Consider the following 20460-nt stretch of genomic DNA (forward strand, 5'->3'; position numbering starts at 1 on the left):
GATTTGTGTCCAAAATACCCACCTCTCAGATAACGACCGATGCGTCAATGTCAGGTTGGGGTGCGCATTGCACCGGGACCTGCGTCCAGGGCCTATGGACTCAGTTACAAAGTCGCCAACATATAAATTACTTGGAACTGATGGCTGTGTTCTTGGGTTTGAGGGCGTTCGAACCTATGATACGGGGGAGAACAGTACAACTGGAGTTGGACAACACAACGGCAATTGCCTACCTCAATCACCAAGGGGGGACAGTGTCCTTATCTCTTTGCCTGCTAGCACAGAAGATATGGGATTGGTGCGTACAGCATTCAGTGCACCCACTGGCGATCCACATAAGGGGAGTGGAGAACTGTCTGGCCGACAGGCTCAGCAGAAACATCAGCTTCAATCAGAGACACGAGTGGGAGATAGACCCCTTACAACTCGAAAAGGTGTTCAGAACCTGGGGGGTCCCATCGATAGACATGTTTGCCACGAATGCCAACAAAAAGTGTGCCAACTTCTGCTCACGTGCGGGCATAGGCCAGGGGTCACTGGGAGATGCTTTTCAACATACCTGGAAAACAGGACTGCTTTACCTATTTCCCCCACTACCGTTGATGGGTCGTGTAATCGCAAGGATAATGCGAGACAGGGTGAAGTGCATACTCCTGGCCCCATGGTGGCCACGCCAGCCGTGGTTTGCCGCACTTCTACAGATGTCAGGGTCGACTTATTACAGATTCCCTCGGGTTCCAGACCTGTTGCAAAGAGAACAGGGAAGGGTGTTACACCCCAAGGTGCAGTCACTGAAGCTGACCGCATGGAGGATCAACTTTTGAAAGACATTTTACTGAATAGCAGGTGTGAGACGACTAGATGCAGCTACGCCTGTAAGTGGAGGCGCTTCGAGGCCTATATGAGAGGAAAGGGTGTGGCGCCCATGCATGCAACATCGCGTGATGTGCTGCGTTACCTGACTTCACTAAAAATGAACGGCTTGGCAAATGTGTCCGTAAAACTACATTTGGCAGCGATCTCTTCAAAACACAAGGGATGGGATGGGTACACAGTCTTCTCCCACCCAGAGTGCAAACGTTTCCTTAAGGGAGTAAATAATCTATACCCACCTGTGCGTAGTCCAATGGAACAATGGAGTCTGTCCTTAGTGCTCTCTGCCCTGACTGAAGCCCCGTTTGAGCCACTGGCGTCTATCCCAATAAAGTGTCTGACTCTGAAGGTTGCCTTCCTAGTGGCCATAACATCAGCAAAAAGGGTGGGCGAAATGACAGCCTTGAGGATGGACAAACCATACACTCAGTTCTATCCACACAAGGTGGTGTTGCGTTTTGATCCGAAATTCCTACCTAAAGTGGTGTCGGAGTTCCACCTGAATCAGGACATAGTACTGCCCACTTTTTTCGCCAATGCGGAGTCGGACTTGGAAAAGGCACTCCATACGTTGGATGTGCGAAGGGCACTCCTGTATTATTTAGAAAGGACTCATGAGTTTAGGAGAACTAAAAAGTTGTTTCTCTCTTTTCGGGGACGTAGCAAGGGCCGTCCAATTTCACGACAGAGACTTGCACACTGGCTAGTAGAGCTCATATTTCTGGCCTATAAGAGCCAGAAGGTGACACCGCCCAGGACGGTGCGTGTGCACTCTGCCAGAGCTTATGCGACGTCCGCGGCGCATCTGTCAGGCATTAGGCTGGCGGATGTCTGCTTGGCGGCAACATGGTCATCGCATCCGCCATTCGTTAAACATTATGCACTGGATCTACGAATGGCTAAAGAAGCAAATTTTGGGAGGTCTGTCTTGAAGCGAGTGTTGGCGTAGCTATGGGTCTTCTGCACCCGCCTCCTTATGAGGTAGCTTGCTAAACACCCAGTTCTTATGGATACAATGGATCACAATCCAGATAAACAGGTTGCTTACCTGTAACTAATGATCTGGATGTGATCCGTTGTATTCATAAGTCCCTCCCAGCCGGCCCCGCTGCAGAATGTAGGGGTTGGTGCTTCCTAATGTGCGGGTCGTCACGGTGTGGCGGTCTGCAAGAAAACTGAAGAAGAAGCGCCCCAACCGTCAATTCCAACGGAATAAGCAGAGCACATGCAGACGGGCGGGGCGCAAAGAGGAGCTAGCTAGTCAGCCCGGGAGGTCCCTGCGCAGGCGCAGAAACCCAGTTCTTACGAATACAACGGATCACATCCAGATCATTAGTTACAGGTAAGCAACCTGTTTTTATTGTCTTTGTATGATTTTGCTAATGAATACCCTGTGTTCAATAGAAAACTGTTGCCTTGTAGCTATTTTGGCTAGGTATGCTTTACCCTAGGTATGTCTTTATTTGTTGTGTAGTGTTATAGTCAACACTGTAGGAGCAAAAACACATATTAGACTTTCTCTATCTCCCTTTTTTGTAAAGAGTTGTTTTTATTGCTTGTATATTTTTACCTACTTTCTCTTTGTTTTGTATTTTCCATTCTGTTTGAGAAGAATGTGACTGCACAGAATCCTGGGGTGGATGTCTCATGGAGGAAACAGGGTATGCTATAATAATCAGTACTGGAGGGATGTAGAAATATTTTGAGTTTCTCAAAACAAATTTGAATGCCTGTGTAACCCATCACTGGGGCCCATATATTTTGGGAAGAAATGCTTTACTGTGTAAGATAGCGTACATCCTTCCCATTTTGTCATAGTGTGAAAAGGAATACTTCATGGGAACTGTTGTATTAAATATCAGTTATATATCTATTGCGCATACAGATAATTGGAAGAAAACTAGGATAACCTTTTATAGAACATTTTATATCTATGCTTACTCCAAGGTGACTAGACACAAAGGCAGTTCACATGATCTTTAATTGGGTAGGACAAGTGTCCTACCCAGCTTCAGGAGCAATGCACACTCCCAATTTTTGATCATGTGGTAGCAAAGACCTAGGCAGGAGGAGAGAGAGGGGAGTGATAATCTGTGAGACCCAAGCTGGATAGGATGGCACCATCCTACACAGCACTTGTACCCAACATTTTACTGACGAAAAGGCATCCTACTCATCTCTTGTCACACAGTGTAAAAGCTGAAAAATACATACATACATGCGCATGTGCGCGCGCACACACACACACACAATCAGGAGTGCACATAGCTTCAGAAGCTGGGTAGGATGCTTGTCCTACCCAATTAACAATCATGTGAACTACTTTATAGAGTACTATTTTGATTAGTACCAAACAATTTACTAGTTTAAAAGTAGGTTTGTAAAAATGTGGAAGGACTGCACTATGTTGGCTGGAACTGAATAATTATCAGATAAAAACGATATTGATTAAAAAAAAAAGTGGGCTGCAGTTTTGTTTACTGCTTTACTGTAAAGCATTTTTCTAATGCTTTGTTGTTTTTCAGTGTTTACCACCCCAGAAAATTCTCCAGGTGCAGCATTGAAGATTACAAAACATTTTTACGTCGAGGGGGTGGTTTCTGTCTTTTCAACAGGCCCACAAAGGTACATATTTAGGGCGGAACTTGGTCCCCATATATTTTATCACTTGGTGACAGAAGTAGAAAAAATTGGACATGGGAGCAATTTTGAATGGACAAACAAGTGGCAAAAATGAGCATACTGGTAATGGGAGCAAACCATTCTCCTCCTTTGCCTTAACCTCTTTGCATTTTGTTGCTTCAAGCAATTTTCCTCTAGTTCAACTCTGTTGTTGGAAGTTAGTTGGACTGGGGAGAGAATTGCCTGAAGCAACGAAGAGCAAAGAGTACGGTAGAAGAGTGTTTAATTCTCCTCACCCACATTCTTCAATACATATTTTAAAAAACAGATTCCACATTTCATATGTGAATCACCAGACAGATGAATAAAGTAACTCATGTTTGCCTTATCACAATATAAACAAAGAGAGGTCACCATGGAATTTCCTGTTTTTAAAAACTTCAAGGAACACCGTGGACTCAAGATATCCCTTATTACTTCTTGTGGACACTCTGATTTTTCCACATACTTCATTTTCAGTGCCTTTTAAACTTCACGTTTTAATGCTCATTTAGGGGAGTATTATAGCCACTAAGAGGAATATTAGGAACATAGGAAGCTGCCAGATACTGAGTCAGACCATTGGTCCATCTAACTCAGTATTGTCTACACCAGGCCTGCTCAACTTAGGCCCCCCAGCTGTTTTTGGACTACAACTCCCATAATTCTCAGCCACAGCAGCCAATAGCCAGGAATTATGGGAATTGTAGGCCAACATCTGCAGGAGGGCCGAAGTTGAGCAGGCCTGGTCTACACAGACTGGCAGTGGCTTCTCCAAGGTTGCAGGCAGGAATCTCTCTCCGCAATGGACATTGGACGTAACCCCCCCGATTACCTGATGTGCCTTGTAATCCCCCACCCCTGAGTTACAGTACTACCTGCATATACTTCATAACCTTGTGGGTTTCCAAATCCTTGTGTGTAAATCTTTGTAGATATATCATGTACAAACAATCACTTTGTATATAATTGTGCTTTGGCAACGTACTGTATGCTTTGGTAGTTTGTTAGTTCAATAAAAAAATCTTGTCCTATTAAAAAATAAATAAATCTTGTCCTATCTTGGAGAGGCCAGGGAGGGAACTTGGAACCTAGATGCTCTTCCCAAAGTAGCTTCATCCCCTGAGAGGAATATCTTAGTGCTCACACTTACAGTCTCCCTTTCATATGCAACCAGGGCAGACCCTGCTTAGCTAAGAGGACAATTCATGCTTACTATCATAAGACCAGCTTGCCTCTCCACATGCACCCCAAGTATTTGAAATAGACTTTTTTCTGCTTGAGTATGTGTATGGAAGCTAGACGAATAAATAAAAGATAATGACTGTTTCTCTTAAACCTTGAGATACTGAACAGTGAACTCCTACATCAGTGATGTTGCTTTGTTAAAACCTTTGTATCTCCTGACTAGAATCAGCGTAATCACTGTATTTGGAAGGCTGTGCATGTAGTACAAACTTAGTGGTGTGCATGGAAGCAGCACCTGCTGGTTCGAAGGTGGGGGAAAGATCCGTTTAAGGACAGAGGAGAGTGCTCTCACCCTCCCACTGCATTTCCCCTGCCGGTGCTGCTTTTTAAAATGGTCCAGTGGGGCAGCAGCGTATCTCCTTGCTGCCCCAGTGCCTCATTGGATGGAGATTTGCCACTGCACATCCGCACGTCATGACATGTGTGCAAGTGAGCATGATGTGCGAGCGAGCGCAACTTGAGCACATACGATGCGACATGTGCACACACAGTGGCAACTTTCGGTTACTTCTGGTCCGAGGAAGCACTGGGGTGGCATGGAGGTACGCTGCTGCCCTGCCGGACCATTTTAAAAAGGCAGCGCTGGCAGGGGAAATGCGGTGGGAGGGGTAGGAGCACCCTCCTCCACCCTTAAAGAGATCCCCTCCCACCTTCGAACTGGCCGAACCACTGGTCTTTCAAACCACTTCGGAAGCCCAGAAAGGCTTCTAAACCAGTTCCGGGCACATCCCTAGTACAAACTCATTTTTCCATATAGATTATTGATTCACTGCTCTAGAAGCTCTATCTTTGGTTTACTGCTTTAGATTAGAATATGTGAACCCTTCACATACTCATGCTATCCATCTGTTAACATACCTTTACAAAAGAGTGTGATACACACTATAATAGATTAAAAGTGTCAGAACACTTCTAAAATTTAAAAATGAATCTTAACTAGTTAAAGTTAAGAGTGAATATTGATAAAGGTCCATTTAGGTCATATATTTCCCCCAATTCACCCTGCTCCCCCACTTATTTTTGTGTATCCAGGACTGCCTAGTTTAGTGCTCACAACCAGCCCTACTTGAGTAGGACAGAGCAAGCCCAGGTAGGGCTGGTTGTCTGTACCCTCAAGATTGCACCCGATCCAGCTGCTCTTTCCCTGGGTAGCCCTGATCTGCTACCCAGGATTAAAGGTGAACCAGGAGGACAAGCATGTGTTTCTTACCTCACTCAGTCATGTGGAGCTCTACGCTGCTGGCAGCTGCTCCTGGTTTGCCGGCAGCCATCTTTGGTTGGCTGGGGGAAGGAGCAACTTCCTGGGGGAAGGAGCAACCAGGCAGCACAGAGCTTTTCCAGTGCACTGGGCTGCTTGCATGGTGCCTTCTGGGATACCTGGAAGCCCCCAGATTCCTCCCTCCCTCCCTCCCTCCCAATTGTTGCTGGGCTTGCTACCACACTGCTCATGTTGGCATGTGGGCAGTGGAGCCCTGATGATGCTTTGGACGTGTAGGAGCAGGAAGGTAGGTTCCTGCCTTCCCTCCAGCTCCCCCCCACTCCCCCCACATTTTGGTTGTGAGAATGACTTCATTGTGTGTTGTGCTGTTTGCTTTATTCTTCCAATCTTTCGTTTGGAAGATCCTATGAGGTAGTTCTCATAGGAGAACGCTTTGCTCCATTCTCACAGCAAAAATCCCATACTTTGATGACCTTATTTTCCATCTGGTTGACTTTTGTTGTTGTTTGTTCTTTGCTCAGTTGCAGAAAACTGGGGTATGTGTTTTATCATCATACTGCTTCAACATGGGAATGCACAGTCATTTGGTTTCAATGTAAACAAGAATAATTTTATCTATCCATCTGAATAGTTGAACACTAGTTGTTTGTGATCTTTCTAACAGTGTGTTTGTGTATTTGTCTTTTTCAGTTGTTTGACACCACTGAATGTGGAAATGGGTATGTGGAACCAGGAGAAGAATGTGACTGTGGTTTCCAAGTGGTAATATTTTTATACACAAAATACAGATACTTCATCTTTCCTATTCATATTTTAAACTACCCCATAAATGAATATTCAGTAAATATGTTGTTAACCATAAGACTCATGCTGTATAGTAGGGAGGTGCATGGAATCATTCCACGCTCCATTTTTGGAGCACTGAACCAGTTCTGGCAACCAGTGTTTGAACTGGTTCAGAAGGGAGTGGGGGTTGCTTTAAGGGGCAGGGAAGGCACTGTCTGCCTGTGAGCCACCCCCCCCCCCGGCCGCTTTTCCTTGTAGCCGGGACCAATGTCGCCATGCAGATGGCTGGTGCGCTTGCATGCCATGCATATGTATGCCAGCCATTTGTGTGGTGATGCTGATCCTGGCTGCAATGAGACATGCTGCAGCCCCGCACACCTGCTTTTTGAAAGAGCGCTGGTGGGGGTAAGAGGCAGGGCGGCGGCTGGCAGGTAGGCAGCACCTTCCCTGCCCCTTAAAGCGACCCCCCACCCTCCTGAGAGTGCATGGAACTGGTTCCGTGCACATCTCTACTGTATACTGGAACTATTGTACAGTCGTCCCTCACCAACCGTGAGGGTTCCATTCCCAGAAAACCTCGTGATTGGCGAATTCATGGTAGACAAGCCATTGAAACCAATGGCAAAAGGGGAGTTAGGGGAATCACTGTTGTGGAAAGACTGAAAATAAGGTTAAAAAAAAATAGGTAGAATCTCCCCCTGGCCCCTGGAAATGACCTCCCGACCAGAAATCCTCCCTAACTGCCAATATGGCGAGTTTTTTAAAAAAATATTTATTTATTTATTCATTCATTTATTTATTTAAGCTCACCAAACCTTGGATACTCGGGTTGCAGTTGGTGAGGGTGGTCACAATTTCCCAGTCGCGGATACTCATATCTGCGATTGGGAAAACGCTGATTGGCGAGGGACGGCTGTATAGTAATCAAATGACTGAGCCACTGAAAATGACTCGGGTCATTATAAAATGAAATTTTATAAAAAATAAAAAATAAACTTGTACTTCAGTGAGAAATTCAGAAAAGAATTGTCACAGGAAATAATATGATAAATAGAGAAGAACATTTCAGTTTCCCCACTTCTGAAACTTTCCCTTGCCTTTACCACAAGAGAAGTCACATTTGACAATGGATGGAACTTTTCCCACAGGAATGCTGGGAGAAATTTTAATTCCCATAATAAAAATTTCAACCACAAAATCAGGAGTGTGATGCAACACTTCTGTATAAAAAAAACACAGAGCAAGTTAGTGTTGAAAAAAAGAACTTGTCAGTGGCTCAGATACCCCGCTGATAAAAGTATATTCTTATGGACGGTACTATTTCAGATTGGAGCAGTTCACTGTGGTAAGACCATGCGGGTCCCGAGTCTTGCTTCTTAGTTTCGAAATGTTTAGCACGTAATATTCCTTGCACTAGGTGGTTGTGTAGTTTGATGTGTGGAATGTATAGAAATAATCCATAGCCAATAGATAGTTGAAGTGTGTGGCTGTGATTGCACAAGTTAGTATGTTCTAGCATTTATACTAATAGATCACGTTGTGTTTTCTTTAGGATTGCCATGGAGAGTGCTGTAAGAAATGCTCTCTCTCTAATGGAGCTCATTGCAGTGATGGCCCATGTTGTAATGAAACCTGCCTTGTGAGTTTTTAAAGCATTTATCCTTTATTAGAATTACAAAGTCTAGCATTTCTCCTCTTAAAAATTGCACTGTTAATGTTTTTAGCTACGTGCTGCTAGCCTGTTCACGGTTAGAGCTGAAAAAGTGACACTAATTTAAGAGGCTTTTAATATGTCCGAATAGCTGATGCTAAGATTTAAAAAATTACATTTTACAGTGAATTAATTACTGCATATGGGAGGCAATAACAGTGTGTTCAGATGAAGCCCATTTACATGGTGATAGTAATTGATATAGATGCCCTTTTTCTCCCCTGCCTGTTGCTGCCTACTCTACATAAAGAAAAAGCACCCTAGTGGTTCTTCAAATGTTCTTGTACAGTGGCTTTAATAATGGTTGTGCAAATGTTTTCATCATTGGGTTGTATCCAGAGGTATCTTATGTAAGTGCAAAGGCATTTCCAGTCATGCAAGGCAACCCTCTCTCACTTTCCACTAATTTTCTCCACCCCCCTGCCCAGCAAGAATGGATTTTCTGGGGCAATTGGCAGCAGTGGAGAGGCCCCTCCTAAAAAACCCTCATTGGGCCCAGTTGACCTGAATAACCTTTGATCAGTGTCTAACCTCCCCTTCTTGGGCAAGGTGTTGGAGAGCATAGTGGCATCTCGGCTCCAGGCTGCCCTGGATGAATCTGATTATTTAGATCCTTTCCAGTCTGGCTTTTGACCTGCATATGGGACGGAAACTGCCTTGGTCGTTCTGGAGGATGACCTATGCCGGAAGATAGAGGGATTTGGCTCTGTTGATTCTCTTGGACCTCTCAGCAGCTTCAGTACCATCGACCATGGTATCCTTCTGAGACGTCTGTTGTAATTTGTGATTGTTTAGCAAAGCACTGAGGAAGCTGCCCACTCCAGTTATGAAGTAGTGCAGAGCCTTATTGTTGCAGTTAGTCAAGCACAAGCATGGAGATTGTAGTGCAGTATAAAGTAAATAAGATTTATTAGATTAAGTACACTTGAGGTAAGAAAGACCTATCCTAACTATGAACTACTTAGTGAATAGGAAGGGAGAGGGAGAGTATGGTATTATGTATATGACATAATACCATAATAGCAATCTATAAAACTGTAGCTAATAAAACACTGTAGAGTTACGAAATCTACAACTGCATGGTACAAGCCCTAAGTGATGAGGCTATGAACCTACTGAAACTATGTTACTTCCCTCTTCAGCCCCAAATAATTGCATAGCAAAGATTTCATATTATAAGGAAATATGTCTGGTGGCTATAAGCCATTTCCAGCCTCAGAGGTAAGATACCACTAAACACCAGTTGCAGGTAAGCAACGGCAGGAGAGGGGGCAAGCCCTCACCCTCTGCCTGTGAGCTTCTTGAAGGCATCTGTTGGGCCACTGTGTGAATGAAACAGGATGCTAGACTAGATGGGCCTTGAGCCTGATCCAGCAGGCTTATGAGATGTAGAGCCCATTCTCACAATTTGAGAATGGTCTCTAAAGAGGAGAGGGGAAGGAAGCCACAAAATACTTACCTCCCCCGCACACGAGCAGTCCTCCTTCCTTGGGTGGGCAGATCGCACGCCCAGACGAGCACCAACTGCTGCCGGTAACTCCGAGGGTTGGGGTGCCGGGAGACACCGCTGTGCATCGCCCCGCCCCCCAGAGCTCCAATAATTCACTGCCTGAGTGCACAGTGCCTTATGGGCATTATGCACCGTGCATTATCGCTCTCCTAACCCCATTTGCAACGTAGGCTTCATAGGCAGGGTTGCCACCATGGTTGGGCAAGATCCCAGCAGTTCACACACTTGAGCAGAACTGGGCTGGGCTCCCTTAGCCCGGTTTTGCCCCTGTGTGTGAATAGCCGCATAGAATAGCCATCAGTGATGAGTTCCGGTATCCGGGTGATGCATGGTCGGATGTTGATGAATCTGTCATGTCGTCATTTTGAGAATGGAAACTTGGAGCCAAACTACACATTACATAGAGTTGGGTGTTTATTTCCCATGACTCTTTTTTAAACACTAAAAATGCTCCCATTGGGAGCACAAGAGCAGGGGAGCTTTGAATGTTTGGAATTATTTTTATTTAAGCCATCTTGATTCTTAAGTCCAATTTTTTATTTTGCTTCCAGTTTTTTCCACGAGGCTTTGAATGCCGGGGTGTTGTGAATGAGTGTGACATTCCAGAGATCTGCACTGGAGACACTGGGCAGGTAATTAAACATTTGTAATGTATTCCATATACCCACCTAATGGCACAGCGGGGAAATGCTTGATTAACAAGCAGAAGGTTGCCGGTTCGAATCCCTGCTGATATGTTTCCCAGACTATGGGAAACACCTATATTGGGAAGCAGTGACATAGGAAGATGGAAAATTGTGAACTTCTTTTGTTGTTTTCAGCAGCAACTTTAAAGTCCTTTTAACTGGAAATGGAAGATGGAACTTAAAAGTGCTGTGCACATACAAAATTTGTCTCTAACAAAACCTTTTCCTACCTTAAGTCACATTCATAAAATAATTATAGATAATGGGGATGTCTCCTAAATTTCATGTAGCATTTTTAGTAGTATTACTCCATTAGTATTACTCCATAGAAAACCTATACACAGGACAGGAAGCCACAGTCCATGTGGAACATGGTGAAACAGATTGGTTCCAGGTCGGCAAAGGAGTAAGACAAGGCTGTATACTTTCTCCTTCTTTATTCAACTTATATGCTGAACATATACTGAGAAGAGCTGGATTGGAAGAAGAGGAGCGTGGTTTTAAAGCTGGAGGAAGAAATATCAATAACCTGCGCTATGCTGATGACAACCACTCTGATAGCTCAGAATGCGGATGGTCTGCAAGCTCTAGTAACGAAAGTCAAGGAGCACAGTGAAAAAATGGGTCTACGGCTAAATACTGACAACTGGTACAACAGCCAGTCTCAGAATTGATGGTGAAGACATTGAAGATATGGATAGCTTTTGCCTTTTAGGATCGACCATCAACAGTAGAGGATCCAGCAGTCAAGAAATACTCCACAGACCAGCACTTGCTAGGGTTGCAGTGAAGGCCTTGGAAAGGATATTTAGATGCTGTGACATGTCTATACCTACAAAGATCAGAATCATTTGGACAGTGGTTTTTCCTGTGATACTCTATGGATGCGAAAGCTGAACTTTGAAGAAACAAGATAGAAAAAAACATTGATGCTTTTGAACTTTGTTGCTGGAGAAGACTTTTGAGGATATCCTGGACAGCCAGGAAAACAAACAAATGGATCATAGAACAAATCAATCCAGAATTTTCACTCGAAGCACAAATGACCAGGCTCAAACTATCATACTTCGGACACATTATGCGGAGATCCAGCTCCCTTGAGATGTCCATAATGCTGGGGAAAGTTGAAGGAAAGAGAAGAAGAGGACGACCAGCAGCAAGGTGGATGGACTCGACTGCGACAGCAATGAATGTACCACTGAGAGACCTTAAAGGGCAAGCTGAAGACAGATCATCCTGGAGACTATCTATCTAACTGGTCGCTAAGAATCGACACCAACTTGACGGCACTTAGTCAGTCAGTTAGTCAGTCAATCACTCAATTAAGCAGCTTGGCATTAGGTAGTGTGATTTACCATTTGTTGATTCCTGCATGATACTTTGTTGGCAATGAAGATTTCATAGGAGTGGAGATGAGGAGTGTGAAGACCACGGAGTTAACATTAGAGCTGGTTTTATAACTCTCCATCTTGCTCCCCAAATTGCCCTCTTGAATAGCATGCCAGTGTAAGGAGAAAATAATTATTTGATTTTTCTGCATTTTTCTGCTGCAACAGTGCTGAGAAGGGGTGGGGTGGGGTGGGGTGAGGTGAGGTGAACAGTGCCTGTTTCCTGCTCTTTTTTCTTTTGCTCTAGAAACAGCTGAGGAAAATTTCTGTCAGGGTTGGTGAAATCTCACTTCACTCCCGTTAGGAATGGAGCAACTTCTTGAAAATAAAGGACAGCCATGATTACATTTGAATGGTTTAACTCATGACTCTGAGGTAGATTGGGGAACAGGCTGTGACAGTGGCCTCTTCCTTCATTCCCTCTATATGACAGTGGCCTCTTCCTTCATTTTACCTCAGGACTGGTAAGCCTCAATGCTCCTAATTGACATTTACAACCCCCCAGCCTTGTATCTTGTAAGCAGAAGGGGCTGCTGAGGGCCCAGGACTTTTAACAGTTGCATGACAGGCAGACATTTACCAGGTGCAACTCAACCTACCATGTGAGGATGGAAGCAGCACCTGTGCTCTCTTACAGCTGTATGGCAGGAGAAAAGTTGCACCTGTTGAATGTCTGGCTATCATGCAACTGTAAAATGTTCCGGGCCTTACAAGGAACTCAGCAGCCCCTTTTGCTTATGAGGTACAAATCCAGGCTGTAAAAGTCAAATAGGTGCCCTGAGGCCTACCAGTTCTGAGGTCATATTATTACAGGAAACTTCACTTCCTATACTCTGAATGACGAGGCCTCAAAGAAAGACAGCAAGCATGATGTCACAGCACAGCCAACATGGCTGCTGCCTGTTTGGTGGGTTGTGGCCAAATAGGAATTTCAAGCCTTGATTTCAGTTATGAGCAGCTTTCAACGACAACAAAAAACTGGGTGACTTGTAATCCATTTAGTGGTGAGAACAGAAAAATAAAATATTTTAGGAGACAACCCCGTTATCCATAGACCAGAACACAGTGTGCACATCTTTGTGTGTTTCCAGATGTAGTTTATTCCACAGTCAACACTGATTGTTGACAAGCACTTTACAGGGTGTCTTCCTGATGATGTGCCCATGTAATAGAATAAGATTGCTGAGCAATGAACAAGCAAAACAGGCAAGATAAGGTATAATAAGCTGCTACTATCCTCTTGCAACATTTGTAATGGCAATATCATGGAGTTAACATAAAATGTGTGTGTGGCTCTGACAGCTGAAATAGTATAATGTCACCTTGCTTCTATCTAGTATGACTTAAAATGCAATAATTAAGAGGCTGGCCATTTCCCAGATGTTATATAAATCTTGCAGGTTGGGTGCATCAAATTCACCTTAATTTGAAATACATGTGCAGTGTATTTCATGCACAATGCAGATGAGCCATTACTGAACAGGAAAACTCAAAAAGGTGGAGGGATAAGCTGAACTAATTACGATGTGCTTATCACAATTAGTTTGGCATACCCTTCTACCTTTGAGAAATAATGAGACTGTGTAATTACTGGTTAGTGCAAAAACAATAATATCCTTATTTATATATTCCTAGTTCTGATCTAGCATACAATGGTTTTATGCAACCAAAGAAAGTATGTAAATGTTTTATGTGTATAAACATTGGGGATATCTTTCTACTAAAGCAATCTTAGTCAATTAATTGTAGGAGTATTATTCAGCTAAATCAATCAAATCTACATACATGTGCCTTTAAGTTGAAACAATTGTTCTGAAGGGGGGGAAAGCACACTTTCTAACTCCTTATCACTTCCGGCAGCATTTTAGAAGAGGCATTCTTGTGTAAGAGAGAAGATGCCTCTTCTAATATGGCATCTGCCACCTGCAATTTTGTAAGTACTTGTGTTTAAAATTATTAAACATTTTAAAAATCTGCTGCCTGATTAATCATGGGCATCTTTTAGTTGATTTGATCTAACCAATTAATCTGCTATATGTTGCAGCCTAAGCTTATAACATTTTTGCCCTGTTACTTACTCTTGGTACACTTTTTTCTTGTCTGCATCCAGTTACAGGAGAACCTCATTACTCGTGGGAGTTCCATTCCTCGCTTCCTACCACAAGTAATGGAATCATGAGTAATGAGGCATTAGGGCTATGGGGGAAAGGGGAGTTAGGTTCCAGGGTAGAGGGGAATTTTTTTAAAAAAAGAAAACTGCTCCAAAATTGCCCCCATGGGTCCCCCATGTGCCCAGAAATGCCCCTCAAAGGATGGAATGCCTCCAAAAATCATGGGGGAAAGTCTGTGTGTCCCCCCCCCGCCAAGAAATGAGCCACAAAATGGCTCCTCCTGTCTCTTCCCAGGCTCCTCCAGACAAAATGGCGGGCAGAAGTGACCTCCACAGTCACTTCCAGCCCTCTAGGAACCTTAGACACATGGGTTTTAACCCATTCATATCCATGGATACTAAAAATGGGTGTCTGTTAGATGCCTCGTGGCTAAGCAGAACCGCAAATAGCAGTTCAGTGAATAACAAGGTTTTCCTGTACTGTCCCATAATTCAAAGCTTCATAATTAAAGGAACACTTTTGTCTTTCAGTGCCCACCAAATCTTCATAAGCAAGATGGATTTGCTTGTGATTCTAATCAGGTATGTAAGTCTAACATATATCTTACAGAATACTAAGGACATGTAAATTTTGTCTTCTAAATTAATTCATCATATTCATTTTCTTAATTTCATATAATACTAGCCAATGATAATATTCTCTGGACATCCTTTCAAACACCATCTGTTCTCAGCAGCTGCTAGGATCAGATCAGTGTCTTTTGGGTATAGTTCCTTATACCTGGTTGGATCCCCCCACCACCCAGCAGAACATCTATGTGATGCCACCTATCACTCTCTGCCATCGTTCCCTCTTCGTAAGTTAAGCTGCTGGGCAGTAGCAGCTCAGCAACTCAGAGCTTGTTGGCTATTGAAGTCTGCACATGAACGCAAACTGACCTTATTCACAGTGTAAAATTCTAGTATTCTCTTCTCTGAAGGAACAGCTCTCCTGAGTCTCCTGACTTATTGGAAATAGAGTCCAAAACAATACTTGTTCTACTATTCTCCCCACTAAGGAAACTGACCCTGGGAAGCTACTCTGAGCACCTCATTCCCTTTGACAGAAAATCAGCATTGACAAAGGGAATGTGTGCCTATTGAGAGCAACACTGACCAACTCTTTCATGGCAATGTCTGGTTTAGGAAGAAAGGGGAAATGTACAATTCTGTTTACAGTTTGTTTTTATTTAGGGGCGTTGCTACAATGGAGAGTGCAAGACTAGAGATAATCAGTGCAAATACATCTGGGGAACTAGTAGGTTGATTTAAGTATGCTTTATTTACATGCATTTTTTTCTTAGCTTGTATTAACAGCTTTCCACTTGCTATAAGTGTTCATTTAAAATTGCCCCATGCAGGAGCTAAAAGGCATATGTTATGGAAAAATATTTGTATGTTAAGCTTTTATTTGGCATTTTTGCCATAGCATGTGGTTGGAGACAAGTCTAAGTGTAATCTTACTTTTCAGACTTTGCTGAAAACAGGAGTGATGCTTAAAGTGAACACTATAACAATATATTTGATAAGCATTTATATTTACTTTTTGTATACATTCATATAAAATGTTCATAGCTCTTGTTAACTTTCAGAGTCTCTGACCTAACATTGCATTAGCTCTTGCTGGAGCAACAGCCTAATTAACAACAGTATGTAATATATAGGTACTTAAATGTGTGATATCAATGTGGTATTAATTAATTCCAAATTAAATAGCAAATATTAAGGCATATGCTGGTTAGGAAAGTTGCAGAAGATTATCAGTCCTCTCTGGCTTATTTATCCATTATTTGAAAATACTGGGTGGTATCCAGACTAAATCTTTGGTTGTGGGACCCTCTGGGACATCGTTTTGGGAGGCACAGGAGGTTGCAGAGAGAAGGTGGGTTGGCAGTAATCACTGCACCCCCTTGCATGAGTGGAAGAACCCTGCTTGTGCAAATCTTTGTCTTGATGTCACTCATTGATATTATTATGTTGGAGTCAGGGTATATTGGCACCACCTTCAGCTCACTCAATCTCCTAAAATAAAATAAATAAATAAATAATAAAATAAATGTCAGATTTCAAGAACCAGGTACATCTTCACCCTTCCATGTTGTGATGTTACCCTACAGGGGTCAACCCCTCCAAACAAAGATGCCTGGACATTATTGGCATCTATTTCCATAGGAGCCACCTTGCTAATTCCACAAGTGGAATTAAAATTTCTTAAGGTTTGCTAGTCGTTCTACAATAAGAAGTGTCCTTGAAAAGAGAAAACAATTTTTAAATGTATATTTGTTTATCATATTTATATACCAACTGATATTTGTGTCTCTGGGCGATGTACACAATTTAAAACAAAACAGAAATACAACAGTAAAAACCATTAAAACAATCAGCACACTTCTCATAAATGTTGTAGATGGATAGAATCCCTTTTTAAAAGATATCTTTCTAATGTTCTCTGGTGGGGATGTGCAGAACGTTCTGAGCTCTGAACATTATCACTCGAAATGGGCCCTTGCAAGCGTTCCATTCTGAAACTGAATCATTGGCGGATTAACGCAGAGGCAGAGGAGGCATCTGCCCACAGCATCCAAATTTGAGGAGCGGCGGTTCCGCAAATATTGCTCTCCCTCTGTCGGAAGTGGCAGGGGGCAAGAAGAAAGTCCCTCTCCTGCCTCCTTTACTTCATTTTCTTTAAAAAGCCACGGCGGCGGCAATAGCTGTGGGGTGGGGGAGGGAGAGGAAAGTCCATTTCCTTTACTTCATTTTTTTTAAAGGCAGGGCAGCTGCAGTCTATAGTAGAGCGCAAGCTGGAGCCTCAGCCTGAGTGCATTCACTCAAGAGGAGGCAGGGAGGAAGAAGGAGCTAAGCCCACCGCTGTGAGCGGTGGCCTTTTAAAGGTAAAAGGAATGGGACTCTCCCCTCCTCGTCCTCACACCCTCCCTGAAGTCAGCTGCCACCGCACCCCATCCCATCTTGCTTCCAGCAGCAGTGGCAGCCTTTTAGGGGACAAAAGGAGAGAACTTTCCCCTCACCCAGTCACTCCTCCTCCCTGCAGCAGCTACTGGAGCTACTGCACTGCACTTTAAAAAATGAAGTAAAGAAGGGGGACTTTCCTCTTGCCCCCCTTCTCCACAGTACTTGCTTTTGTGTTTTTTTTAAAAGGGGCAGTAAAAGCCTTTTTGCCTGTAGGCAGCAAAAAGGTTAATCCGCCCCTGAACGGAATGCCCTTCAAATGAAGGGCTTGTTGCAATGGAATATTCCGGGCATTTCTGCAGGCCACTAATGCCTAGGACGTTCCATCGGAACAGTTGGTGGAGCTGGTCATTCCGACGGAACAAGCTCTTCATTTGAAGGGCATTCCATTTTGGAACGGAACACTCACAACGGCCCATTTCAATCTCGGAACATTCTGCACATCCCTATTCTTTGGGCAACAAGTGTATTAAGTGCATCCTTTAGTCCTTAAGTAAGCCCAGGGGACCAGTCAGTCATCCAAGTAAGCTGGAAAAAGTCTGCAACACACTACTTCTTACTCCTTATATATTTGAGACGATGGCGTGGAGCAAAATTAGCTTGTAACATTTTGTTGCCAATACAGTATATGACTCCTAGGATTATATTGCTTGTTATGACTCAAATGCAATCTTGCAGAGTTATTGAGAGTCAGGAACCTGCATTTTTTTCCTGCCATTTTGTTCCTTCTTATCATTGGTCACTATGTCATTGAATAAAAATGTGTCACAGTACATTGACATGGCAGAAAATGCATGTTTTCTATCATGTGTCCATACAGCCAATACCTACTTTCTCAGGCATGTACCCTTATCACGTATACAGCTCAAAGTGCATGGTTCTCAGACACACACATCAAGCTATTTTAAAATGCACATTTAAAGCATTTAAGGCATTTACTTTTTAAAATGTGATGTGTGAAGTAGTGTCATTGTTTAGCAAAAATTCTTATTCTTAATTTATACGCATTCTAATACAGAAAGATTTTCTTGTGCCTAGTTCTGATAGTAGATTACATTCTAACTTTCTTTAACAGAGGCTTCAGGGTCTCATAAACACTGTTATGAGAAGCTTAACACGGAAGGCACTAAAAAGGGAAACTGTGGAAAGGACGGTGATAACTGGATTCCATGCAACAAACAGTAAGTTCAGCATTTTAGAAAATGCATACAATTAATGTGTGTGGGATGATTAGAATTCCCAGTGCTCCTTTTGCCTTTCTGAAGTTAGAAACCGCCAAAACATTTGAAAGAAAATAGAAAACCTGCCCAGTTTACATGTCCATTCAGGGTTCAGAATAAATATTTTGACCTGTACATGTTATGATGTCTCTAACAAAAGGCCAGTAAATGCTTAATTTTGAGAATCCCAGTTGTTTACATTCTAGAAATTTGTCTGTAGAATTACTGGCTGACGTCCTGGTTAATGAAGCGCTCACGTTTTTAGGGACTGCGGGGACATATCAGGAGCTCTCAAGCAAGTCCTGATCTCCCTGCACATATGTTGTTGTTGTGCAAGAGTCCTCAGGGTTCGGAGCACTGCCTGCATTTCAAAAGTACTCCATAAGATCGGAAACATGTTGTTGAGGGTCAGCGATGTGTTTCCGATCTTACAGAGTGTTTCTGGAGCATGGCTAGCACTCTGAACTTCAAGGGCTCTTGTAGAAGAAGAGCGCATGTGCAGGAGGACTGATGGAGTTGTGCAGAGGCTCCTGGCTTGTCCCCACTGTCCCTTGAAGCATCCACACTTCGTTAGTCAGGATATCAGCCATTTTTTTCTCTCAAGGTTGAGAACTCTATGTATTGAACTTTGGCTCATGAAAATCACTTGAAGTTTGCTATTGACTATAGTTTAGAGACTGATTGTATTTTCTTATAGAGCTAAGTTTTATAATTATTTTACCACAACATTCTCTGGTTTCCTTTAAAAATGCAAAGGCTGCTTCTAAAACTTGTGTAAGAGAGAGCTCACATGTGGGAATTGTCTTGCCCTCTGAATCCCTGAAAAGTGGCTTTTGAGCTGCTTAGTTCCCAGATGGTCCACTCAATTTTTGTCAGTTCCCAGCCTCCCTCCAACCTGATCCCACCCTATTCTGAAGATTCCTCAACCCTCAGGAGAGTTTTGGTGTGGGGTGCAGGGGACTGCTGTGGGAATGTTCCCTTTTTTCCTGCATGTATAAGGTCTGAATACAACCTATTTATTTATTTCACAGTGATGTGTTCTGTGGTTTACTGCTTTGTGCAAATCTTGATGGAGTTCCACAAATTGGTCACCTTCAGGGAGAAATTACTCCAACTTCTTTTTTCCACCAAGGTGTAGTAGTGAATTGCAGGTGTGTAGTGCAGCTCAATACAGTGCGTATGAATGGTTCTCTTCTCCTAAGATACATTTTGAATGGTAACTATTCATGAACTAAAACTAAAGTTCTGTTTTATAAAACTTATAGGGGTGTTATTGTTTCTGTAGTACAGTCCCTAAACATTATTTAAGTAATACAATCTGTATCGTTTGCCCTCTAGAGACCTTGAATATCATATATTCATACACAGTATATATCACTGTTTCTCACTGAAATAAAACTTTTTTTTAATCCTTGTCTTATTGAAATAATTTGAAATATTGCTGTTGTATTCAGTGTGGTCAGTTTTTTGTGTGTCTTGCTTAGTATAGCTGAATACTGTCCTAGTTAAAATAAAAATAATTATGCAAAATGACAAATATCCATACATATACATATGGTGAGGTTATTTTATCATTTTAATGCCCGTTTCTCAAAGTATATTGAGAACATAAATGCTACGAGCCCTTAAATATGTATTTATTTTTATGATGTCTCAGTTATGCTAATAGAATTTTTAAAACTTCTTTTTGTATAGTGGTGCTCATGTACTTTTGGATGATGATACAGATTTAGGATATGTAGAAGATGGAGCCCCATGTGGTCCTCATATGATGTGTATGGACAGAAGATGCCTATCCATTCAGGCTCTGAACATCAGCAGTTGCCCTATTGGTGCTAATGGAAAAGTTTGTTCAGGGCATGGGGTAAGATCCAGTTAACATCTTCTATATATATAATTCTCTAAGGCATACCCGTGGCTAATTCCGTGTGTGGCAGCTCTTGCGAGAGTTCACGAGCAGAAGCACTGTGATGATGGGGTAGTGGGGATTCCATATGCAGATAAGGGGAGGAGCCTGTGATGGTTAAGGGCAATTGGAATGC

General features: G+C 42.8%; 1 protein-coding gene across 7 annotated transcripts in view; it reads left to right on the forward strand.

Moving 5' to 3' along the window:
• Window positions 1-20460, forward strand: part of ADAM23 (ADAM metallopeptidase domain 23) — a 125130-nt gene that overhangs the window by 69091 nt on the left and 35579 nt on the right. For all 7 annotated transcript variants that reach the window (XM_053282738.1, XM_053282740.1, XM_053282743.1 and 4 more), the window contains exons 14-23: window positions 2486-2534; window positions 3399-3498; window positions 6692-6763; window positions 8340-8426; window positions 10560-10640; window positions 14724-14774; window positions 15426-15489; window positions 18274-18379; window positions 19450-19569; window positions 20114-20282. In XM_053282738.1, the coding sequence (XP_053138713.1) occupies window positions 2486-2534; window positions 3399-3498; window positions 6692-6763; window positions 8340-8426; window positions 10560-10640; window positions 14724-14774; window positions 15426-15489; window positions 18274-18379; window positions 19450-19569; window positions 20114-20282 (899 nt within the window). The remainder of the gene's footprint in view (window positions 1-2485; window positions 2535-3398; window positions 3499-6691; window positions 6764-8339; window positions 8427-10559; window positions 10641-14723; window positions 14775-15425; window positions 15490-18273; window positions 18380-19449; window positions 19570-20113; window positions 20283-20460) is intronic.

This window comes from Hemicordylus capensis, chromosome 1 (assembly GCF_027244095.1).
Source record: "Hemicordylus capensis ecotype Gifberg chromosome 1, rHemCap1.1.pri, whole genome shotgun sequence".
Classification (NCBI taxonomy): Eukaryota; Metazoa; Chordata; class Lepidosauria; order Squamata; family Cordylidae; genus Hemicordylus; species Hemicordylus capensis.